Here is a 26,203-nt window from a genome sequence, read left to right on the forward strand (position 1 = left end):
GCGGCCTTCCCGAAGCCCCTGAATGTTCCAGCCCATTCCCCACCCCCAAGTATACAAAAAGGGGCTTCGGGAAAGCTTCAACTTAGTGCTTCTGAACTTGAACTCCTGTTCATGCCTAATAGGAGCATGGATGGCCTTTATCAATGTTCAATAGTTGAGTCTGTTTTCTCTTGTTAAGGAGAGAAAAATCTTATAATTTTTTTAGGGTTTTTGCTTCTTTTACAATTTTTACTTCCACTGAAAAATCGTACAATTTTTAAGGACCCAGGTGTTACAATAAGACCACAAGGGTTCGAGACTTTCTCTTAGGGAGGATAACAGTGCCTTCTGAGCTGAGCTGTCCTGAGAACTGTGGAACAATACAAATGACACTCTCAGCACAATGTGCAGCATTAGCGCTTTACACATCAGGTTGCTGGGACTGTCAGCTAACTAAGGCCACACAATGCTGTATGTCCGGGGTGTGAACTCTGAGACACGTTTGTGATCTCAGAGAACTCACTTTCCTTGTAGTCCTATGGAATGATGTCAAGCACATTTAAAAATATTTCCAAGAAAAACAAGTTTGTCTTCTCCAAGTCAGCCCATGGTACTCCTGACCACTCTTCTCATTACAAATCTTTGTTCTATTAATTCAAATCCTTCTCCTGATCTTTCCTCCTTAACCCCCTATTATAAGGCTATCACCATATCTGTGTGTCAAGTCATCTGCTTTCTGCATGCCTCTGTCTTATATCACCATTCCTTCTACCTGTGTTTGGGAAAATTGCTGGTGATTAAGTCACAAACCAGCCTCTGCTGTCTTTAACTGCCTGGGGCTGAGGTGTCGCTACTGAAATCAAAGGAGATCAGAAACATCTGGGTGGGGGCTGGAGCGATGGCTGAGAGGTTAAGAGCACTGACTCCTCTTCTGGAGGTCCTGAGTTCAATTCCCAACAACCACATGGTGGCTCACAACCGTCTGTAGTGGGTTCTGATGCCCTCTTCTAGCATGCAGATGGAGCACTCATACACATAAAAAAAAAAAAAATAAGTCTGAGAGAGAGGGAGAGAGAGAGAGAGAGAGAGAAAGAGAAAGAGAAATGAGAGAGATTTCAGTACTTTGTTTCTTCTTCCTTTCTGGATAAAGTGAATCCCTGCCCCCAGCCCCGGCTGAGAGACAACCACCAGTACACACACACAACAAAAAGATGTTTAATTTATTGATTGCTTTTTTTTGGCAAAAGGTTATATAGAATGTTACTATGGTGAAAATAAAATTCTAGTTACAGATTTATAAACCTTCAAGCCAAATTAGCTTTTATGAGACCATCAAATCCCACCTCACCCTCATCCATAGCAAGGTAGTTAGATTACAGCCTATATAATCCTTTGTTGTTTTACAATGATTAAAGCAGATTAAATACACAATGTAGCTGGTATTAAATATCTTGAGGAATGACAAATCAATAGAATTTCTTTCACTCTTTCAGCTCAGATTTCCTGCTTAGAAACGTTCTGTCCATATGTATTTGTGGCCATCATTGTCTTCTATTTGCTTGTATATGAACATTTTAAGTCTCTTAAAATAATATTTAAAGTGTTTCCTCATATGTTTCAGAAGTGTCAACCTTCAAGAAACAATGAAAGTTCATCCTCGACTCGGTAACACCTCTTCATATGTGACAATGTTGTTTCTCTCTGACCTGACAAAAGTCCCTAACAACTTAATAGTGGCCAGTTTCTTCTTTGCCCAAATCAGAGGCCGTCATATAAAATAGAGAAAGAAAGCATGTTTGAAATCACAGTAACCAAAGGACTTGAATTCATAATTACATTAAATAACCATAACTTTTTGATTATTCACATTCCACACGGTGGAAATTATCCTTTCCTCCAGATTTTCACTTATAACTTTGAGCTGTGAAGAGTACAGTTGCAAAGAAGCACTCAGACTTACACGGTGAGTGGTGTCTCTCTTTTGATGCCAAGCACAAAGAGAACACCGTAAAATTCATATTTGGTATCTGGCATTGTTTTAATAGGTAAGATCAAGATCACAACTATCTTACCATGAAACAGTTCTACTACAATGTTGGAGAAAATACACATCATTACATCACTGATGAGTCCAAAATAAGCCACAGACAGGGCATCTTCAATAAATGATGTCGGATGCTCATTTGTGATGGTCTTGGTCTAGGCCCAGCGAGGAAGGCAGGCATTTCCTTCTTTGGCCAGCGATGTGCTCTAAGGCTACTTGTGCGGCTGATTGTTGCCATGAAGTTAATTTTGAGGCAATCCTCTTTACATGAATCAAATCCAACTTATATGAGAGACCATGGTACAAGCTCCTGGAAGGTGACTGTGGCTGCCAACCTAACTATTACTTTATAACCATACTGCATGTTTGTGGAAGAATTAAGACACTCCATGTTTCTTAGCACTGAGTGTCATCTTTCAACTCTGGTGTGGTTTTAAATTTTCAGCTTCTTCCTCTTTTACTTTTCATTCTTCACTGCCCTCAAAACTTTGCCTTTGCGTTTGTGGGCTTGATCAAATCCATCCTGGGACTTATTAGTGGTAGATGTGGACGACACAAAGATTCAGGGAAGGAGCAATACAGTACAAATGAAACACGCAGACTACGCACAAATTCATCTGCTGTGGAATCATCAGGAGTGACTTTTAAACTTTCAAAATTAGACCCAATGTTTTGGGGATTCAAGATAGTTTTTTTTGTTTGTTTGGTTGGTTGGTTGGTTTTTCGAGACAGGGTTTCTCTGTGTAGCTTTGCACCTTTCCTGGATCTCGCTCTGTAGACCAGGCTGGCCTCAAACTCACAAAGATCCGCCTGGCTCTGCCTCCTGAGTGCTGGGATTAAAGGCATGCACCACCACTGCCCGGCCTCAAGATACTTTTTTGTCTTACAGCCTGGTTTCCATTTAGATGTCACCTGGGAGAGGGCTAGACCAAAATAAAAAGTTTCTTTACATCCAATGGTTCTTTGACTGTGGCAGTTTTGATGGGCAGTGAATGTTGCCCTTCCAAATGACATATAACTTGACTAGTGACTCTGAGAGGAAAAGACAAAAAGGGCATTTATAGCTAGAATCTCAGTCTTAAGGAGCATTGCTTAGCAAAGCCAAAATGTATCAAGGCTACCTTTCATTTTGGCCCTTACATAAATGCTAAGTAGGCATTTGGGGAGCTCAGATGTATTCAGAGGACATCCATAGTAGCCATAATGCTTACAATGACCCACTGGGAGTAGGTGGCCTGTTAATATACTCTAGTGCTCTGCTTTTCTAATGGAACTTTCTTATAGACCTAAGAGCAAACGAAGAGGAGGCAGTCTTAGCCCTTATCTCTCCTCCAGACACTACCAAGCCAGCTGCAATCCCTTTGACTCCTCCCTCACTCTGATTCTTTCCTAAAAAGAGCCAAAGCAGAAAAGGCCCCATTCATATCTAGCTCAAATAGAGCAAGTAGCTCTCTCATCTTAGACTATTCCTAATTGGCAGATGTGCTCAGCAAAGGAAGAATTTTTAGCACAAGGTTATGCATCTCAGAAGCATTTTGCAGGAACAATGGAAAAGCAATGTTAATCCAGCAAAACTAAGCTAAGGAGGTTTTTTTTTTTTTTTTTTGTCCTTTCCTATCCCAGTGTACAAGACTCTCAGTTGTCCCCTTGAGAGGCAAAGTAAAGTAGGAGGCCATGTTTCTTTCTGTTTCACTCTCTTGGTTCTTAAAACAGGAGTGGTCAATATTTCACTTTTAACTTTGGGTTACAGAGAGCATCAGTAGGTTACAGAGGCAGACACAGAAAATTGGGTTTTGTGTGTGTGTGTGTGTGTGTGTGTGTGTGTGTGTGTGTGTGTGATTATATTTCACCTCCATGCATCTGGGTACTTTTAAATATCAGGAAAACCCTCTCACAGAAGCAAGACGCACACATTTTTGGAGAACAACTTTCAAACTCTGGACATCTTAATATCGAATTTCATTGTCACAGACTGGTCGTCAGCCTCAACGCTCCTGTGTCAATCCCCTGTTTGTCCTCCAACATACGTCTTCCCACATTCTGGAGGTTCTTCACAAGATGGAAAACATTTACACCCATGGTCAAAGAATTAATTTAGGGACATGGGCTAAGACTAAGATGTCAGGGAGAGCAAAGAAAGGAATGGGTCATGGGAGTAAAGGGTAAGCACTGAATGGTCCCAGTTCTGATGCAGCCCTCGGAGTTATCTCTTCCTTTAATATTCATTCTCAAGTGAAGTCCTGGTCCCCAGGAGGGCGCATGGAACACAAAGGCAAAGCCAACTACAGCCATGCCCCTGTGGGTGTTCGGTCCGGTGGTGTGGGCGTTTCCGACCATCTGAAGCAGAGTGCCTTCTAGCAGAGGCTGTTTCCGCTGGTGTTTGGAAACACACACACAGCACCCATGCACACTCACGCGCATACACTATGCACAAGCAGCCTCCAGCCAGGAAGCAACTGCTGGTTCTTCTGACCTCTAGGTTTAAGCCAAGTAGGAATCGGGTGGTTTAGGTGTGGCTCTCGGCACGGCTATGACAGGCTGGATGTGCCTGCTTTGGTTTAATCCAAATCGATGGATATGCAACGGCACTGCTTCACGCGTGTGACCCGCTTCTTCTTGGTGGGTGGCTGTAGCTCAGGACAGTTGAGCGTGACCATCATAGTGGTGAACTTCTTGGGCTTGCAGAAGGAGCAAGACTGAAAGGAACCTTCCTCCTTCCTGATGTGCCTGGGGATATAGAAGGAATTGCACTGGCCATAGCAGAAGCGGTTGATGATAGTGCGGCTGTTGCAGCCCTCCTCATGGATGGTCTGCTTCAGGGGCTGAGTTTTGCACCAATCTCGCTTCAGGTACTTGCGCTCTGTCACGTGCAGGGCCTCCTGGCTGGACTCAAGCACCTCCTCTCCCGGCATGGCGGTGCCTCGCCCCTGGCCCCGACCCCGGGTCCTGGAGCCAGGCTGTGGCGGGGACTGGGTCTGCTCAGAGTCATTATGCTGAGCCTTGTCTGGAGGCGGGATGGCTCCTTGGGACCCTTTCTTTTTCCCTTCAGCTGCCGGTAGTAGGGTCCCTAAGAGGAGAAGCAAAGCTCCCACAGTGTAGGCGGTGCGGTTCATTCTAGACAAGGGATGCAGAGAAGGGGAGACACAGACAATGAGAAAGTTACTTAAAATTATAAATAAAAATATAAAAAAATAAAAAAAATAAAAATTAATAATTGCACCTAACATCTTATATTGTACTCACCACACACTTCAGTTGCACTGACTTCTTAGAGTATCACTAGCTATTAGATACTATTATTCCCATTATTCTCTCGCCCATCAAACTGAATAATTCAATGCAATTCACAATGTGAATTTGCCAAGCTTTAAACTCAGCCAGGACCTGTCTCTTCACGGCACCAACTCCAGAAAGAATTCTTTACTGGCTCCTGACACAATTGCATGTGACCATTTTTATGCTCACTTAACTGTGTTTATTCTTGAATCTGACAACATGAGACTCTGGTCCGGCATTGGAAAGAGGCCAGGAAGCCTGTGACAGAACAACCTGAGAAGAAGGCCATTGGACAGGAGGTAAGAGGACAGAGATACCTGGTGTCATTCTTTATGCTCTCTCTCTCTCTCTCTGAGGGTGTGTGTGTGTGTGTGTGTGTGTGTGTGTGTGTGTGTGTGTGTGTGTTTATGTTGTGTGTGTGTTTATGTTGTGTGTGTGCCTGAGGAGGGGAGAAAGGGGCCTCAGGATTACTGAATCTGGAGTTATAGGCAGTTGTGAGCCACCTGGTTGGTGTAGGTGCTGGCAGCTGGTAGAACAGGTCATCTGGAAGAACAGGCAGTGTTCTTAACTGTGGAGCCATCTCTCCGGCCCCCAGTTTTCTACCTTTTTAAGTGGTGAAATATGTCACTCACCTATGTGCCTATATGTATGTATAGAAATGATTTATCTGCTAGTTGACCAGGTTAGGCCTTTAATTTCTTTTACTACCATACAAAATGAGTTTCATTATGAATTTTCATATACATCTGTCACTGTGCATTATGTTTTCCTCCCCCACTGCTTTCCTGTGTCCTTCCCTCCTCCAAATAGTCCTTCTTCTGTTTCCATGTCCTATGTGCATTTTGTGTGTAGATAATTACATCTAAAGCATATAAAAATGAATGAATAAATAAAGATAGAAATGGGCACCATAGAATAAGTGGATGAATATTTACATTTGTAAGTATCAACAGGGCTGATGACAGTGAATTATGAGCAAGTCTGGACATCTATATAAGTCATATATGGCAAGGGCATATAGCATTTATTAAATAAATAAGTGAAGCAAAACTTGGGGGAACAGGAAGAAATACAGATGAAGAGACAGGGAAATGAATGGAGTGAACAAAGCAAATCAGAGAAAAGGGGACTCATTCAGAGGCAGGGTTGCTTAGAAAAGACAGGGCAGACAGAAGGAGAAGGAAAGGAGAGGCAGCAGACAGTCTCCTCGGCCTGGACGCAGTCATCCGGGAAACTGTTAATATGCAAACACTGATTCAGTCTGTCGGCCTTTCCACCCAGCTCAAGGCACGGAACACTTTTTGGCATAGGGTACACCAGGAGTTATTCAAACATCAAAGGATTTTCTTTTCAATGAGAACAGTTTCAAATTTTTAGCCTCTCTTCCAGGCATGGCCATGCCCTGAGGTTTTCCTTGCCCCATGCCCATGGTTTGCTCCACAAGAACACAGCTGTAAAGCATCCATTTTCCTCCACTTGATACCAGTATTGCATGTGAAAACTACTAAGTGCACATTAATATGACCTCATTTAATATAACCCCCATCTCCAAGAAACCAGACAAGTTGGTATCATTATCTAGACCAATTATCTTTAAGAGACAAAAGCAGTGTAAGATGTCCCTTCTTTAAGGGACTACTTCTGGCAAGTGAGAACCATTCAATCCTAAGGCTAATGTCAAACCAAGATAATTGAATGTTGCATTAAAAATATTCTTAAATGTCATCATTTTTCCAACATTAACTTAATACTTTGGAGCAGGTTCAAGTTTGGAGCTGATAATGTGACATTTAACTCCTGTTCCAACTGTAGCTTCCCTGGCTTTTGTCAACTTATGTTACAACATCACTGTTCTTTAAACAGAGCCGTGTTGACCACCACCACCACAACAAAAAAATTTAATTGCTTTGTTTTGTCTTATAAAACATCACTTATGACTATAGTCCAGTTATAAAATAATACAAATTTTCTCCAGAGGCCAGGTTAACTTGATCCATTACCACTTGGTTTCCCAGGCACTGTAATGTGAATCTGAGACATTTTCACAAGTTTCTCAATGGAGGGCCAGATTCTAAACTCAAAGGCCAAGAGCTAAAATAAAACACTTTCACAACTAATTTTAGAGAAACATTGCATAGATGACCTACACCTAGGTTGACTATCTTCCTCCACGTCTGCTAAGAAATAACCTCCAAGCCAATTCACTCCTTTCAGGCCCGGAGCCTCAGTGTCCACAACTACAGAGGCCAACCTGAGGATGACTGTGGATGCATGTTGAATGCATGTGACAATTTATGTCATGGGGCCATACTGTTCTACAAACATTCATTCACAAAACTGTAATTTATTTTTCCGGACCAACTCCGGACTCAGGCTTCTAGACTGAACTGTTCTTTCCTGGCATATTTACACCTGTTATTGAACAGATATCTACTCTGAAAGTTGATGAAGGTTAATTCGTCATCTGGCCCTCTGTACCTGACACCGAAAAGGTGTTCGTGAATATTTGTTAAGTGGTTGATTATTATACCACATAAATTTGATATGGTTTCTGTTCTTTGCATTTAAAAATACCATCACTGGCGTCAACATGTCACCTAGCCACGGGGCCCTTGGTTCCTGACACTCAGCACAGGCCTAGCCAGCTACCTATAACACTTGTCTTTCTTTTTCTAGAAAAACTCCTAGTGGTCTCAAGTCCTTATTTAGCCCTGTGTAGGATACTATGGATTTTATTTTAACCCACTGATAAAGCAATATATTCACAATTAGTTGACTATAGTTCGGGGCTTAATTTGGGAAAACTTTCTGTTCCTATGCATGTGTGTACCACATAAGCCAAACGAGTCCACAGCAGGCTTGCTTTTCACTAAAGAAGAAAAAAAAAGAAAGAAAGAAAAGGAAAAAAAATTAAACAAAGATTTACTGGGTGTAGACAGTATTTTTTTTTTCATTTAAAATGCTTATTCTTTTTAAATATTTAATGTTTGTTGTTGGGCTTTCAAGTTCTTGAACTTTACAGTGTTCCAGAGAAAAGTTAAAAAACAAACAAATAGAAAACCCCCAAGAACATCAATGAGCAGAAACCACAGCAGTGCTGTGGTCGAGTAGAATGCCCGGTGTGCTTCTGATGGTCGACTTGAGAAAGGATACAGGAAAAAGCATCGCAGGCAAGGCTGAGGCCAGGCTCTGCCAATCAGTGGCCATTCATCCAAGCCTCCTACCAACTAGTCTTGATAACTCAGTCAAGGAATTAGGGGTTTTTCCTCTTGAATTTGTAACTGTGTTCCCACCAAATGCTTAGAGCTTTATGTGTATCACTGGTGTGCAGGAAATAAAGAAGATGGGATTTCCTGGAGGACAATTTTTTTTCCACATCAACCCCTCGCAGTGCGCTGAATCACTAAAAAATAATCCAATTGCTGGTCCAGATTTAGATCCCCATGAATTGCCACATCATTAACTCCATAGTAATTTCCATTCATAAAATCGCTTGTTCACATTGTTACATTCAGCAGCATCCTATGAACTCAGGGTGTATCATGACACCCAGCAAGCATCTCCCTCGGTTCTCCTTTACAGACAGTATCCTCTTCATCCCCTCCACCTTAACATCCTCTTAATGCATTTCTGCTGTGAAGTGATGTGCTAATACTTCGAGGTGAGCTTTTTCTGAGAAGCTCTGACAGCAAGCTTCACTTCCCCCTCCTCTCTCTTTCCTTTTGCCACTGCCCTCCTCCAAGCACTCATCTCAAAGAACAGATCCTCAAAACAGGTCTTCACTGCCTCCCACTTGTTCCCAATTCCCTAGGTGTTCAAGAATGAATACCTACAAGCAAGATATGCCATGGTAATCACCTCTGCCCTGGTAATTTATCAGAAATTTCACAAAAGTACTAAGAACAGTCTTCAGAGTCTGGAGATTTGGAAATTCAAATAGTATGTATGACTTGTTTCCAATGTTATTGATGTGTTTTGGGAATCCAGGGCCAGCCAGTTCCTTTCAGCACACTTCTCACTCTGTCTTTCACATTAACCAAGCAACCTGCTCAGTGAGAAAAGCAGGGTTTCTGGTAAGAATTACAGTGAACTTCAGATGTCTGTACCTGAACTGGTCCATTGTTGCTGCTGAACAACCCTTAGAAAGACAGGCGACAAGAATGACATCAGCTCATTCTCCCGACATAAAGCACAATGGAATTGACTGCAAATCCTTTATGGGTCAGCCGGACAGTTAAAGAATCCCTTTCTTTTCCCTTGAGCCTTAATCTTTAGAAAGAGTGGAAGTTAATTTTAGTTAGATCTTTAATTTTGAATTTGAGAATCAGCCTTTAGAAATTAACTAGAGGACTCCTTAATAAGAATAAAGGTTGATTTGTTTCTCAGACAAGTTACGCCAAGAAGATAAGGAAAATTAATGATTGGCACACGTCATAAATTTTATTCCCTGCGTGTTGCAATCTCTGAATTATAACCCGCCTATTCAGGTTAAGTCAGGCTGGAACCCAACACCACCCAGGGTGGGAAGGAGACACCTGGTGGTCAAATGTCCATAGTTCCCTAGAAAATGTATTTTTAGTGAGGTTAGTAATTGCAGACAACATTTGTATCAACAAGAAATGGATTAGAAAATACAAACAGCAAATAGCACTATTGAGTGATGGCCAAGTTATATACTGCGTTTTGTAATAGAAGCTATGTAAGTATAAAGTGGAATTTGGGCTTAAATTCAAAATCACCCTTTGGTCTCTCCTGCCCAATACAACCACTAGTAATGAAAGGTACCACTTGTTTTTGAGCCCTTACTATGTCAAGCATTATGCTAAATACTGACCGTGTTATGTCATGATAAAATATGAGGTATATAATAATGTCTTCCTGTTATTAACCAGGAATCCATCCAAGGTCACATAGTTTATAAAGTGGATAGCCAGGATGCGAGCCCAGTTCTGTCTAACCCCAAACATGTCCCTAGTCACTTTGCCAGTGACATCCAGCAAGTACATTTAACAAGGAACATGTGGATTTGCTTTCTAATGCAATAAATTTTGAAGAATATTGTAAATCTAATAATTATCTATTTTGTATCTTCATGTTTGCATGCAAAGGAAAAGACTTCTCTTGTCACAGGAATTCCTGTTGTACTTTGCATTTCTAAGAACATATGTTAAAACTAAAGAAAATTCTTTGCAGATGTAAGACATGGGCTGGTAGCACTTGCCTGGTCAGTGCCTTTCAGTTAGATCTGCCGTCAGTGCTCCTAACTGCCTCCCTCTCTTCCCTTTACATAAAAGGCTTGAGTTTTCCTCTGCATCTTTGGCTTTGCATTTTGGAACATAGCCCACAGCTTTGCTGTCACCAAGCACTTCTTGAGGAGAAATCTAGGGCATGGGGTTTCTTTGTATTCTAACACTTTAAATACTGTACCATGAAGACTGAGGTCAGGGAGAGCTTCAGTTTAGGAGGGCAGGAGGTAGACATTGAGAGATGTGGGGACTTAATATGTTTCTGTTCTTCCCTGTACGTGCACTGGTGTGAAAGCCACATTAGCCAGCCTGGATTTCCTACAGATTGTAGGTTACCAAAACATTTCACTCTAAGCGGACTTTAAAGAAAATGGGAAAGCTGTGAAATTACAAAGTTTACAAAAGACTCTAATTCCTACAGTGACCTAGGGGTTAGACACACACACACACACACACACACACACACACACACACACACACACCCTTAAATAATTAGTAACTTCTAACAAATCCAACTGTGCAATGTATCCACCAAGAGTAATGGAAGCACCCACATCTACAGACTTGGTTGGGGTGGTGGTGAGGGAGGATCTTGTTTTTTTAAGATCTTTTTTCCCCTCTATGCTTTGAAAAGTCTGTACTCCCAAGTCCCCTGTGCCGCCTGCCTCGTCCCAAAAAGAAAAAAGGGGAGGAGAGGGGAGGGCAGCCCTGGGGTGAAAGAAGACTCTTCACCCTGGGATGGGGTTATCTTAACCTCTTCTACGCTATTTATTTAACTTGTAAGAGCAGTCAGAAGGAAACCACCACTCTGGAGTCGCAGGGACAGCTTAAAGCCCTGGTGACCCATTGAACACAATAGATTGTTTTAATCAATTCATATCCTGGCACCATCTCAGGGGAACATAAACAGACGTGCGCACCGCTTGGGTTTGCTCTTTCCACCAAGAGATCCAATTACCTACTGATGGTCGTCATTCTGCCCTCCAACCGTTAAGAGGAGATTTTAACCCCTCACTTCTAGGCTATATTTCTCCATCAAAGAGTAGGGATTTGGATTCGGCTGAGGAGGGGAAGACGGCTGCTGAGTTAGACCAGGGAGCCAGCTTAGGCTCTCAAAAGGTGTTCCCAGCGAAGGCTGATCACCTCGCATTCTCGCCAGCCTTGCTGGTGGATCGTCGTCGCCTGAGCCGGGCATAGGAAAACACTAAGCTGAAGCGTGCCAGAGGGGAAACAGCCGGTTCAGAGCTGTAGTGTGTTTGTTCTTCCCAAACTAGAATTCTGCAAATAGCTAGGACCAGGGAGATGACAGCCACATGGACTTCCTCTTCTTCACTCTAGCCTTCCACCAGGACTAGAGAGGGCTCACTGGAATGGGCCAGGCAGTCGGTAACCAGCAGATGCGATGCGGACATTAGAGCAGAGTTGCTAGCGAGGTGCAGCGAGGCGAGACGAGTGCCTGTTGGGTACAGATCGGCCGGCATCCGCGGAAGTAGGAACCAGCCGGTGGTGGCTGCCCGGCGCCTGCACGTCTGCAGTAAGACGGATGAGAGCGTGGAACCCAAGAGGCTCAGAACAGACAGCCACGCTCAGGCCTGCGCACAACTAGCATAGGAGTGTGTGGCGCGTGCCGCGGGAACACCGCGGGCGGCAAAGCTCTCTAGCTTCCAGACATCGGATCCCTGACTCTTCGCGGTTGTTGAGCCTGGAGGATTCTGTCTTACCACTCTCCATCACATCTGCCATACCCGCAAACGCACATGCCACCAAACTCAAGTCCGCAGCAGTTACCACTCACCACCCATGGGACCGCCGCTCCTACAGACGTCCCAGTGCCAGCCCCGCGTCCAATCCTCGACACTGTCTCTGGTTGCAACTTGCAGCGAGGTCGGCTTCTGCTCACACATACCCGGCTCCCGGGCTCCGACCCGGGCAACTCTGTGCGGTGTGCTGGCAGGCGACTCCCGCCAGCTGTGCTTCAAGCACCAGGACGGTGTTTGCTGGGCTCCGGCAAGTGGAAACAGGATGCACGCTCTTGACATCCCTTCTCCCTACCTTTTTCCACAGACCCAGCGCCCCGAAGTCACCGCGTATCTACTTTCACGGCAGGAAGTACCAGACTCGGGTTCTTCAAAGCGCACCCCAGGGGACCCCAGGACTTTGGTGCACCAACGGGCTGCGCCGCAACTGAGGGAATTGGGGTGGTATGAACCCTGGGATCCCTTGACTAGCCTGAGTACCAGATCGCGCTCACGAGCGCGCGCGCGCGAACACACACACACACACACACACACACACACACACACACACACACACACACACACGAGTGCCACTGCGCTCACCTGTCAGTGCCGTGGGTCTTCGGGTTCTTCTCTGTGGACACGTGGCCCTGCGTGCGACCGCGGCCTGAGCCACTCAGGCTCGGCACGAGAGGAACGACAGAGAGCGACGCTACCACGGTGCACTAGGTCTCCAGGTCCGCGAAGGGCGTACCGAGTGTCGAGCATCTCCGGGTCTCCGGTTTAAATGCTGCCGGCTAAGCGCGGCTCCCGGGGCGGCGTCTCTCCATTGGTCAGGCGCCGTCGCCGCCGCGGGACCCGCTATCCGCCCCTTTTCCCGGTACTGCCTCCGCCCACTGCACCCCTCCTGCTTCCCTGCGGGGTCCCCTCTCCGCCCGCCTCGCCTCTTTGTCTACTCCCCCCGCCCGGCTGGGTGGGAGAGGTCACCCCAGGGAACCGCGCCTGGAATGCACAGCAAATCACATTTTCCGCTCCCGTTGGAGAGGGGAGCGCGGGAGGAAATCCCCCTACCCCGGCTCCCAGACCCTCGTCCCTCTCCAGCCCCAGGTTTGGGCTTCTCCTCTAGCCAGCTGAGCTTAGCCTGCGTGGGGCCCCACGCTCAGGAGCCCGAGCTGAGCTAGGCAGAGCAATAACCAGCGGATCGCGACAAACTAGGTGGTTCCTCACTATTAGGGGAAATGGCACTGCTGGACGCTCTGATCAAGCAGAGGAGGAGGCTTGGCGGCTCTGCCCGAGGGCCCCCAACTCAGAGGGCGCTGACCCTTGCGTTGGTGTTAACCCGGACCGGCTCGCCAGCAGCCAGCAGGAGCCTGTAGCCAACATGACACCCTCCTCTCCTTACCCTCCACTCGCTCCTTCAGCTCAGATGCTGAGTGTATGAAAGGAAGAATAAAACTAAAAGGATCCTCGGCAGTCAGTGTTTCCATTTGTAAAGGGTCTTAAAGAAGGAAATAGTAATCACTAGGCGTGAAGATTTTTCTGTAACACATCGGAGATGAGTAAAACGGGAAAATAATGTTAGGCAAGGAAATAACTTCCCAATAGTTTCAGACAAAAACCTACTTAAGGGAAAACATGCTGGCATATTTCGTAGTCACAACCAGCAACCTGATGGATAGAGAAAAACACAGCAATGGTATAAATATTTTCCCACTGATGAGTGAACACATTCATTTCTTCTCTTACCCTGAAAATCGGCTCTGCAAAGAGCCATCGGGTTTGTGTGTTGAAGTTGCAGTCTGCGCAAAAATCAACCCGTCTGCCAGGTCTGAAGACATCAGCCAGGTCAAGTGAAGACTTTGCAAAAGATATGTCAAGAAGGAATTTTGAAGATGCCTGTGATGCTTACAGCAAAAAGAACCAAAAACTTATGAAACTTTTGTGATATAAGCACTTGATTAGGAAAATAAAACCATGAACCAGCTTGCACATATACGTACATATATGTCCATGTACGTATATTCACACATCCTTTTTACCAAGTGTTAGGGGAGGGAGCAAGAAACACACTGAACACCTAACAGGTACGGTTAGGAATTCAAAGACTTTTTTTTAAAATCAATAAAGCAAGAAGGGAGCCTCTGTTACTACCTCAAGAATTAGGGTATACTGAATGCTGTTTGTACAAATGGCAGGTTCTATACATGAACTCTGTAGTGCACTTTATCCCACCTCATAAATTGTCCCACAGTTCATAGTTGTCTACAGAATAGGAACATTCAGTGGGCTTCAAGATCTAGCCTGGTCAAGTGGACTTAAGGAGAGGTATGGGTCAGAAACCCGAAATGTTCTTATTTAATGGATGCAGAGTCTACTGGAGCCCACAAACAGGGTGCATGGAGCTAGTATGAGAACTTCTCCTCGAGAAAGGGGGAGTTTAATTTACAAACTCGTTAATTCCCTCTCAACTAAAATCAAAGCTTTAATTACCTCCCCCCGAACTCACATGAACTTTTCAAAATAAAAATGCAAAGAGGTGAAATTACCGTCCTTAAACAAAGTGATGTTTTTTAAGCCCTGATGCTAGGGTTTTCTTCACACTCCACTTCATCTCCCAGTCATTACATCACTTTTTTTCATCATCATCTATCACTCCCTGTCACCCAAGTATTTTCTAGAATGTAAACTTCATGAGAGCAGGGCCTTTTCTATTTTGGTTGCTTTGATTACATGACACAAAATATGATGTCTAACACATAACTGGGATTTGATAAATTCTTATGAGCTGAGAAAGTTAGGCACATTTCCACTAAGTAGGATTTGGCTGAGCCAAGTGCTGAGAATATGGCCACTGTGAATACAGCAGCAGAGGCCCTATCCTCTTCATTTAGAGTCTAGGATGTTTGTGAAGATTTATTTAGATATGCAAGTGTTTGACTTTGTATCTGAATTTTCACAGCTCACAACCAGTTGTTGTCAACTGTTATCTAATCTGAATGAAAGAAACAGAGTAGAGATTTTTTTGGAATACTTTAAGCCTAATTGAACAAGTAAAAACCTGCTTTTAATTAGGAGGAAATAGTGGGATTATTCAATGCCATCAAAGTTTTTGTTTTTGTTTTTGTTTTTTTTTTGAGGAGAGGAAATTTAGACAGGATCTCAAAATGTAGCCCGGGCAAACCTTGAACTTGCAGCAAGCCTTCTCCTACTCCCACCCAAGTGCTGCAATTGCAATTACAGGTCTGAGCGACCATGCGCAGGTCCAAGTGAAACTCTCAAACCTGAGGTGCCCGAGCAAGGAAAACTAAATGATAGATTCTACCTCATGAAACCACTTTCAAACTACCCTGAGGTAATGTGAGAAGAGTACATCCCGATTGGCTACTGGTTTACAAAGTCCTCTTCTTTTGTTTACCCATTCGTTTATAGAATGTCTACCCCAAGATGCTGACAAGGGCTATTCTCTGAGTCTGGGAGGAACCTGAAGGCATTTGTAGGAAGGTTTTGCTTAGAGGTGTGTGTGTGTGTGTGTGTGTGTGTGTGTGTGTGTGTGTGTGTGTGTGTGTGTGTCACAGTTAGCTTTTATCAGATATTTAATAAGTGCCAAATGCTGCGTTTTAGGTTCATGTTCTAATTGAATTTGTATAACCATCATGTTGCGTTCTGCTTTATTTACTCTAAGAAGACCCAGAAACAGGCATCCATTTGGGTTTATTATTGAGGACACAGAGATATATGAGGCAAGAGAAGAATTCGCAACTGCCTATATTCCCTCACTTAGCTTCTGTACTGTATACTGTGAATTGAGTCATATAACATTACAACTGGTATTTAAACATCATGACTTCTGCAGACAATCACTACTAGTGAGTATGATAAAAAGAATGTCATATTTATGTGTGAAAATGTCCCAATCAATGACCAGGCATGACACTTCTTCCTCTAACCCTGACACTCAAGAGGTTGAGGCAGAAAGATTGTCATGAGTTTGGGGTTTGCATGGGCTACTGAGTTCCAAGGTAAGTTAGGCTACAGAGTGGAACCCTTTCTCAAAACAAAAGTCACAAGGGAACTATTGTTTTATATAGTTGGTATACACAATAGAAAGCTTTTTTTTAAGGAACTACTAAATGCAAGGTGATTTAAAAAAAAACCTCAACAGCCAATATTGTCAGGAAACTGGGTCATGTAAAAATATGAACATGTACTTGAGTAATATGGGCTTGAGTACATAGGATTTCACTTATGGAGAGTTCTGAACACATAGTCATTGAAAATTCAGATGTACTCTGTGTTTTTGGAGCTTTCTATAAAAACTCAAGCCTTCTGTACCTTCTTTATGGCTACTGTGACTGCAGAAGTTTATCTTTAAAAACTTACTTTTTTTATTTGCCATTTTCATACATGTATGTGTGAATTTTGGTGATTTTTAATCCCTTATTAACATGTTTTATTCCCTTGTCTTCCACCCCCGAAACCTTTATTCTTTGAAGAAAAAAAACTTCTCCTACTTCCATGTCTTGTGTGTATGTAATCCACTGATTTTAAGTAAGGTTGCTTAGTTGAGCACAGGTAGGTTATGTACTGGAGTATGGGCAGTGTCCCACTTGTTACATCACTGAAGCATGTGACACCCTTCCCTCAGGGCTACCGTAGGCTAATGATGACTGGAAGAAGGGGAGGGCTCATGAGCCCTTATTCCTATTATGATAAAATGTTGACAGGCTCAGTCTTGTGCAGGTCTTATGCAAGTAACCATAGCAACAATGAGTTTGCAAATGCATTGGTTGTGTTGTATCCAGATGACATTGTTTTGAAGCAGTCCTCCCCAATCTCTATCTCCTACAATCTTTTCACTCACCTCTTCTACAATGTTCCCTGAGCCTTGGTGGGAAGGCATGACATAGATGTTTTATTTTAAACCAAGAACTCCACAATTATTTATTTTTGGCACTTGGCCAGTTATGAGTCGCTGGACTAACTGTAGTCCACTGAGAAAAGCTTGTTTGATGAGGTCTGAGAGCCGAACTACCTATGGGGTATAGAGATAAATATGGAGAAGGCAGTTTAATACCATGTCCACTTAGCAAAATAACAGTAGTAGGTTTTCATCTAGGGCCCATGACCTCCCCAGCTACAGGTCCTTGAACAGGGTTACAGTACCAGGCATGAGTTCTTTCCCGTGGAGGAGGCCTGAAATCCAATCAGAAAGTAGTTGATTACCCCCACAACTGTCATGCCATCATTGCACCAGTGGGCACACCTGGCTAGGCTGGTGATTATTGTGGTTTGAAGAGTTGACGTTTAGGTAAGATCGTTGATGACCTTTCCCCCCAGCAGCCTATATAGCACCCCCTGGCACTATGTAAGTTAGCCAACACAGAAGAAGCTACCAGATCAGGACAAGCTTGATTTCTTCATGTCCTTGGACCAAAGTATGTAGTACCTTTATTAAAAGGGTTTTGCCATCAAGTACTGGTGGGTGGCCAAGAGCAATAGCAGTGGTCTGTATTGTTTTGAGACCTCTGGGACCTCCCTGACTAACAACTCATAGGGAAATAGTCTGCATTTGGCACTTGGATTTTTATTAACCTAAGGTTTCTGGGAGGTGCGCTATCTTCCTATCTAGGGCACCTCTAGTCCACCCCTCCCTTTTGTTTTTTCCTGATAGGGTTTCTTTGTGTAGCCTTGGCTGTCCTGGAACTAGCTCTGTAGACCAGGCTGGCCTCAAACTCACAGAGGTCTGCCTGCCTCTGTCTCCCAAGTGCTGGGATTAAAGGCATGCACTGCCACCACCGAGCCAAACCCTTTTTAAAATAACATTTTGTTTATTCTTTAAATTCTTCCTCTTCTTCCTCCTCCTCCTCCTTTCTTCTTATCTGAGACAGGGTCTCACTATATAGCCTCCTGCTGGCCTGGAACTCTTCAGACCAGGCTAACCTCAAACTCAGAGAAATCCGCCTGCCTCTGCTTCCCCTGTGCTGAGATTAACGGTGTGCACCATGACACCAGGCTTTTTTTTTTTTACATTTATACAATGTATTTTGATCATATGCATTCATCATTATCTCTTTCTAGCTCACTTTAATGCCCCCACCCTACATCCCTCCTAACTTTATGTCCTCCATTTTTTGTCAAAGTTTTAAAAATTATATGTATTACCCGGTGGTGGTGGTGCACACCTTTAATCCCAGCACTCGGAAAGTAGAGGCAGGCGGATCTCTGTGAGTTCAAGGCCAGCCTGGTCTACAGAGTGAGTTCCAGGACAGGCTCCAAAGCTACACAAAGAACCCTGTCTCAAAAAAAAAAAACAAACCACCAAAAAATATGCATTTTAAAAATGTATGTGTGTGTGTGTTCCACATAGGTATGACTGCCCACAGAGGCCAGAGGAGGGCATTGGATCACCTTGGAGCTGAAGTTACAGGTGATTGTAAGTTACCAGATGTGGGTACTAGTATCCAAATTCAGGTCCTCAAGGGGAGTGTCAAGCACACTTGACCTCTGAGTCACGTTCTTCTTGAGCTCCTTTTATTACATTTTTGAAAAGCTTATAAAACAGTATGCTTCCTTAGTGTTACTTATCCCTCCCCTTACTTCACTTCTGCTCTACCCTCCTATTATTCTCCACATTTAAGCCTTTCTCTCCGTTTCCTTTCTCCCTTCACACCACCTGTGATAGGGAGTGGCACTGTTAGGAGGTGTGGCTTTGTTGGAGTGGGTGTGGCCTTGTTGGAGGAAGTGTGTCACTGTGGAGGCGGGCTTTGAGGTCTCATATATGTTCAAGTTACACCCAGTTGACTTTGTTGCCTTCGGATCAAGTTGTAGAATCCTCAGCATCTTCTCCAGCACCATGTCTGCCTGCACGCCACCATGCTTCCCACCATGTTGATAATGAACTAAACCTCTGAACTGTAAGCCACCCCTATTCCTTATAAGAGTTGCTGTAGTCATGGTGTCTCTTCACAGCAATAGAAATCCTAAGACACCACCTATATTCTACTATCCATTCTTCTTTGAGACCTTTCTCCTCCACCTTTTAGTGCCTGCTTTCTAGTTTCCTGGCTTCTATAGTTATTCCAAATCAAACACAGAAATATGAGTTTTTGAAGCTGGAACCCACACCCAAGAGAACATGTGGCATTTGTCTCTCTAGGTCTGGGTTGCACAGGTCTATGTTTTAAATTAAGAGATTATAAATAAATTCAGTGTTTTGGTGTTTCCTCAAAAGAGTGCAGAAGAAGAGAAGTGAAAAAGTAAATCCCTGGCTTTATTTCCCTTTTACAGATAAACCTGAACTTAAATGCCACTTTGTGTTTGACAAACCAAGGTCAAAATTTAAACATTTTAAATTTCATTTATTCATTATTATTGTGTGTGAGAGAATGTGTCTGTGTGGGTGTGTACCACAGTGCACATGTAGAGGTCAGGGCACAATCTGTGGAGCTGATTCTCTCCTTCCATCTTTACATGAGTTCTGGGACTTGAACTCAGGTCACCAGGCTTGTGCAGAAAGCACCTTTACCCACTGAACCATCTTGTCCCCAAATTTAAATCTTCTCCTCTCCTTTGCTTTCTGGATTACAAGGTTGGATCATCTGGCATATGATTTCTCATTCCTCTTTAAAAGAAAGACCAAAAAATGTAAACTATGGTCTCCTCGCTGATTATGTCAGAGTAATACATGTGTGCTTTATATAAACTCACCATTTGTCTATTAAAGTTTGAAAAGAGCTTCATAGACATAAAGTATTTGAGACACACTCTCTAGAGAAACATAGCATCTATTGAAAGAATCAGACAAGGAAGAAAACAGTTGTCAGAGAAATTCCTTCATATATTCAGAATTTTATATATATATAAAGAGAAGAGCATCCAGCCTGTTTGCCCTAATGTTGAAAGAACTCTGGGAGGGGAAAAGCATTTCCAACAGAGCAAAGTAATCTTGACTGCAATCTTTGTTTCTATACCCTGTATTACTTGTCTACATGACAAGAGAGACAAAATAAGGTGGACTAGCTTTGAAGTGGGCAGCATGGCTATGTGTCCCCAGACACTGACTTCAGATGATCCCTCATGTGTCTGCCAGGTGCAGTGAGATTTCTGGTGACTCTGATCCCCACATCATCCTGAACAGCAAGGGGATTGCAGCATCTCAGGCACCAATCTACGTTCTTTCATTTCCTTCATATTAGAAGGAAGTGGCTGGGCCACACAGTGCTCCAGATTATCAAGTATGATTCATTGTCATGAAGGCATGTTGTGATAGGCTGAGACGTGGCTGAAAAATCAATCATAATGATTCATACAGCAGCTACACTGCCAACCGGAGCAATCCACCATGTCTTTAGGCAGCATGGGGTGGATTTTCCATCAAGAAATGCTGGTAGTTGTTTTTTTGCACTCTAGAAAACCTTGGGACACTAGCCTAAGCCTCTTGTTAGGCTTCCAAACTTCTTGGAAAGGAAGGGAAGAAGAAAGAAGGGAGAGACGGAAGGAGGGGGAAGGAGATAAATATAACTAGAGGAGTAGAGAGAAGAACAGAGAAGAGAGGGGAGCCTAGTTACTTTTAAATAGGAATTCCTATTTATTTCAGAGACTGGTAGCTTCAGTAAGTGGTAGCCAAGCTTTAGCTTTTTCTATAGCAGTTATTGCCACATGAATTCCATGACACCAATCTATGGAAAAGAACCTTGCCACTATAAAGACAAATTTTGAAGCAAGAATTGTGTTTCCAATGCGAGTATTTAACATGGACATTAAGTTATCCAGATACAGTAAGGAGGAAGAGTCAGCAGATTAATAGTCACTAGCTTTTGCCTGTGTTCATTGTTTCCCTGATGGTCTCAGTCTCCCTCTACAAATCCAGCATTTGAGCAAATCAGCCCTGAGTGCACTGAGAAATATATTTCCCTGCTGTGGGATGTCCTGTATGCTGTAAATATATGTTGCTATGATTGATTGATAAATAAAATGCTGATTGGCCAGTAGCCAGGCAGGAAGTATAGGATAGGTGGGACAAGCAGGAAAGAGAATGCTGGGAGGTGGAAGCCTGAGTGAGGAGACGCCAGCCTGCTGTCCAGGGAGCAACATGTAAAGGCAACAGGTAAAGCCACAGAACACGTGGCGACACATAGATTAACAGAAATGGGCTGAGTTTAAGTGTAAGAGCTAGACAGTGGTAGGCCTGAGCTAATGGCCGAGCAGTTTAATTAATATGAGCTTCTGAATGATTATTTTATAAGCGGTTGTGGGGTCCGTGGAGCTGGGCAGGACTGGAGAAAACTCCAGCTACATTTCCCCTCTGTTGTGAGTCCCTGTGAGTCTAGCACAGGCTGAGCTGAATCAGAACTAAGGGGTTGTGAGTCTCATCAACTGCGCTCTGGCTTTGTTCTATCCCATCACTGAGGGAACCATGCTGGTGTTCACCCAAACCTTGGTTGCCAGTCGCAGTTCACATATTTGACTGCAAAACGCCCCAGTCCAGGTCAGGATCACTGGATGGCTTCCCATCTGGATGGCTGCCATGGTTTCTCTGCTGTCCTGTCCACTCCCACCATGCTGTCTCATTAACCTTTGAGCAAACTTCTAGAATCTGTATGGAATTCTGCCCTTCTTCTGCCTAAAGCCCTCCCTGGCTCTTACCAAGCTCTCATATTACCCAGTTTGATCATTTGTCCACTTTTCATGCATTTCCTCCACCTGTCTGTGAAATCTCTGTGGGTACAAGAGCCATTTCTCTTTTACTGCCTCTCTGGTCACCAGCTTGGCCCATGGAAGTCAGAAACATTTGTCGAATGGAGCTGTCAAAAGAGCAGAGTTGTTCTCATTCTCCTTTGAGTGATGATCACACAACCACACAGATGATTCCCTCTGTCCTCAGCCTGATCTGATCTCTTCATTTTAGTTGAAACTATGAAAACATAGAATAAGGAAATTGAGCTGTCTGGTCCAGACAGAGCAGTGGGCTGAACTGATCTGACACCTATTGAAGTTTGAGATGGTTATAATGAGACCTTAGAGCCAGCTATAAGTTCTAGAAGCTGGTTTAGAACTGTGCAACTGTGCCTACACATGATGAAACATGTAGATGTCCAGAAGTGATGCCAGGGCCCATGCAACCTAATGGAACCCTAGGGAATAGAATCCTAGGGCCCAAGTGGACAGTTTAAGCTAATATAGCTAGAATGTTCTTGGTTCCCATGATAACTAAACATGGCATTTCCTGGATGTCTAAGGGGGTTATGTTTTCAACATAGTGGCTTTATAATGGGTGAAGAATGAAACTGATTTTTGCACAGAGAACTGGGTTTCATGCTTTGTCACCTTGGTACAGTCTCTGTTTTATGAATGTGAAGCTCTTTCTTCTGTCATATCTAAAAATCCAGTCCATTTCTGGATGTTATAAAACTATTGAATGCAGATATAACTGCATAAACTTTACAGTTTTTTTTTAATTTTTGGTGACACTTTTGTTATAGTTTACAGGTGATGTTTTCCTATTTAGACCTCAGAGTTATCTAAGGATACATAAATAAATGAGACCCCTGGCATCTTTAGTATTTAATATTCAAAAGATTCATAGTCTTTAAGTTAAATATGACATTGTTTACCAAAAGAATATGTCTTTTCCTTTTGAACTTCTGACAGTTCTAATGTTTTAATAGCCTAGGGAAAGTTAGGGTAATATTAAAAACACAGTGAATCTAATGTACAGGGGTGGAAATCACTTGCAAAATAAAGGTTTATTTTCTCAGATCCTACAGAAGTCAGTTTTGTGTCCTGCCCCACTGGATGTTCACCTCACTAAAAACAGTGAGACAATTTTCACAAGAAGTTAATAGTGCACTATTATCTCAGGTTTCTGGTAGAGTTTAAGGATGTAGGAAATATTTCAGTTTTTTTACCCTTGGTGCAATAATAACAAAAGAAGAAATATAGATTTAAATATAGACTAATTGGATATGTGGCTGGGGGTGATACATATTTTACCAGATTTTTTTTTAAGCACTCTTTTGTTTTGCAACAAGGTCAAGTCTAGGTTTCCTTCAGAGTGATCTTGATTGCAAATGCCTCTTCATATTCCACTCAGTGAGACAGGACTGAGTATCTTATTGTGATTTATCTTGGGAGAAGAGAAAGTGGCACCAGGGTGAGCCTTCTGAAACACAGAAGGCCTGGAAGAGCACTGGAGGAGAAGTTAGGCTGACTAGGGATGCCTGGGACTGCAGGAGTCAGGTTAGGGGAATGTCCAGCATGTTTTTCGGATCTGTTTGAATCCTGTAAGACCATGTGCAGTTTTGCAGGCTGTTCACAAAGCAGTGAAGTACCATAGTCTACTTTCTTCTCTGGGCTCTGGTCTTTACTCATTCTCACACCATCACCGCTTGCAACAGTATGTAATGTTTCCCCAAATCAACTGTATCAGAGTCAATGGTAGAACTTAAAAGGGAAAAAAATGGTTCTCAGAGCATGCTCTAGACTACTGAATCAGAATTTCCTGGGCTGAGGCCCAAGAATCTGTATTTTTACAAAGCTTTCCAAAAGATTTTGATAAGCAGCCAGCTTTGAGAATAACTCATGTAGTGGAAAGAATTCTATTTGCACCTGGGCTCAACTACCAGGTACTTGAACAGCTTTAGACAAGTCAACTCCTGGGTCATCAGGAAAACAGGGGAATTGATGCCCATACAGCAGAATCTTTGGAGCACTAAAACGTCTTTTGTATGTGATCCATCTCAATGTGACTTTAATTGGCAGAGTTAGTTAATACTCTGCTGATGACCTAGAAGCCTACCAGAGGGTTTTTTTTTTCCTTTCTAGAAAATGGGTTCAACTTCCTCTTCCGTGTTTAATTTCTTACGAAACTTGGCTTCTCCTTTCATCAGTCACCAAGCACAAGGCCATATGCAGATGAATCATGAGACCATCATGCCATGTGTTCTAAAACCCTCCCAAGTTCATTACTGCAAGAAACATTCAACAGTTAATGCATATTGTTTTTCGATATCTCTTTCCAAATTGCTAGTACAATTTCCATTTCTGGGAAATTACATAGACATGTCTGGATCCAGCTCTTTTAACTTCGCAATTCCAACTGCTCTGTTTTCCTTCTCTCTTCCCATCAAATTCTCATATTTTGACATTTTGAAGAGCAGCTCTTCTTGATCTTTTCCTTCCTGTAATACAATGCATTGGAAAGGGCCCATTCTCCTTGGTGTGCTTCCCCTCCAAACACACAATACTCTGAAGTTCAAATTCTCTTCCTCCGAGTGAGTTAACATCACAGAAGTCTTGTGGTTTCATCCATCATAAACACCAAGGTTTTAAATGAACTCTGCTTCTTTTCTCACAAGAAACACAGAAAAGTTGGGATAAAGGAAAATGAAATTATAAAAAGAAAGATAGGAACTAAAATAGTGGTGATAAAATTATATTGTTTCAATGAGAAGAATGTTTAAATTGTTTCATATCTATAACAAATCAGGAAAAAAACCCACTTTGGCCACTTGAAAAATCTGTTTCCTCTGATGAATATTCACAGACTATATCTCAAAGTAGCCTTTTCTCTTAAAATGCCAGGGTGCAAGACACCCTGCACCCAGAGCATCTGATCTCACTTCATTTGGGAATGTTGCAGTTTTGGGTTGTATGCCCAGTGATCTGAGAATATTAATGTAGTATTAGTTGCTGACAGTGTCTTCTGTCAAACAGATCCATGGTAGAAGTAGAAGAAATACCATATTCATATTTTCAACCCCCCTTTTCCTTAACAAAAATGCTGCAATGTGTTTTGAGTTGTGAAGCTATTGAAGACATCTTTGATGAGTCAACAGTCAAGACATATGTGAAAAGTGATTTGGGAAATTCTTCATGGGTTATTGGTAGTGAGTAGAATAGAATATTGGGGGATCTCTTCATTTTCTTCCTGGCTCTTCCATCATCCCCTGTCATCCCTAAGTTCATCTGCTTTTACAAGAAAAATCATTACTTCTTTCTCTGGATATTATTGACTAGCTGTAAAATAATTTCGAGTTTTCTTGAACAACTGGCACCAGCTCAATATGACAGATTATTCCTTTGTCAAACACTTCAAAATAGCATCATTTAAGCTGGAATGTTCCTAACATTTTGGATATTAAATAAACTGACAGCCTAAACAAAAAAAAATCAAAGTAAAGCCAAGACATATTAAAAGAGGGCAAAGACAAACCTCATCTGCACATTTTCATTAATGTCATTGTGCATCTGAGGCAGGAGGGAATGATTCCTATGTCAAATGTCAAAACTAAGGGCATAGCTTAAGCCTGACTTATGTCTGTGCTCCAATCGCTTATTTTCTTTAGAGTAGGCCCTCTTATTTTATCAGACAAGAAGACTGGAAAAAATAATTTTTAAATTTCCACAATTATACCTTTCTCCTTTAAGCTGTTAGAGTAAAGTGGATCAGTGGCTTGAGGTCAATACAACTGTGCAGTGCACTGGCTCTGGACAGAACAGTCAACGTATCAATAGTTTGGCTACATCTACATAGAAGATAGTTGGCAGTCAGGAATCTGGAGGCAAACTAGAGCACAAAATAAGACGCGTTCCCACAAGACTCTGAGGGTGGAGGAGAGAAAAGCCTCTTTTGAGTCTGTTATTTCTGTTACAAGAAACCTTAGCTGCGGGCAAGCCAGCTTTCCGCTGTCCCAGACAATGGCTCTGGGGTGTCGAGCATCAGACTTAATGTTGTCAGGGCAGTGAAACCAGCCACCACTTCCTGACCTCTAGATTCCAGCCATGCCAGTGACCTTGAACTGACTAAGACCAGCCATGGATTCCTGCCTCATTCTTCTCCTCAGCCTCAAATAATTTTGTAAGTACCTAAGGCCTCATAGTAAATTCCTTTCATCCAAATTTGTTTCTTGCACTGAAATCTG

At 42.9% G+C, this 26,203-nt stretch overlaps 1 protein-coding gene across 1 annotated transcript; it reads right to left on the bottom strand.

The window, feature by feature from the left end:
* Positions 1 to 1,180: 1,180 nt before the first annotated feature.
* Positions 1,181 to 13,680, bottom strand: Grem1 (gremlin 1, DAN family BMP antagonist). Its single transcript, XM_052725524.1, has 2 exons — positions 12,885 to 13,680; positions 1,181 to 5,137 (listed from the first exon to the last, which is right to left on the bottom strand). The coding sequence occupies exon 2, from the start codon at positions 5,134 to 5,136 to the stop codon at positions 4,582 to 4,584; it is 555 nt and encodes a 184-aa protein (XP_052581484.1). The 5' UTR covers position 5,137; positions 12,885 to 13,680; the 3' UTR covers positions 1,181 to 4,581.
* Positions 13,681 to 26,203: the final 12,523 nt, after the last annotated feature.

This window comes from Peromyscus californicus, unplaced genomic scaffold (assembly GCF_007827085.1).
Source record: "Peromyscus californicus insignis strain IS unplaced genomic scaffold, ASM782708v3 Scaffold_7__1_contigs__length_154581171, whole genome shotgun sequence".
NCBI lineage: Eukaryota > Metazoa > Chordata > Mammalia > Rodentia > Cricetidae > Peromyscus > Peromyscus californicus.

Excerpts from the sequence above, each read along its gene's own strand:
- Grem1 (XM_052725524.1), bottom strand. The coding sequence starts at position 5,136 with ATGAACCGCACCGCCTACACTGTGGGAGCTTTGCTTCTCCTCTTAGGG.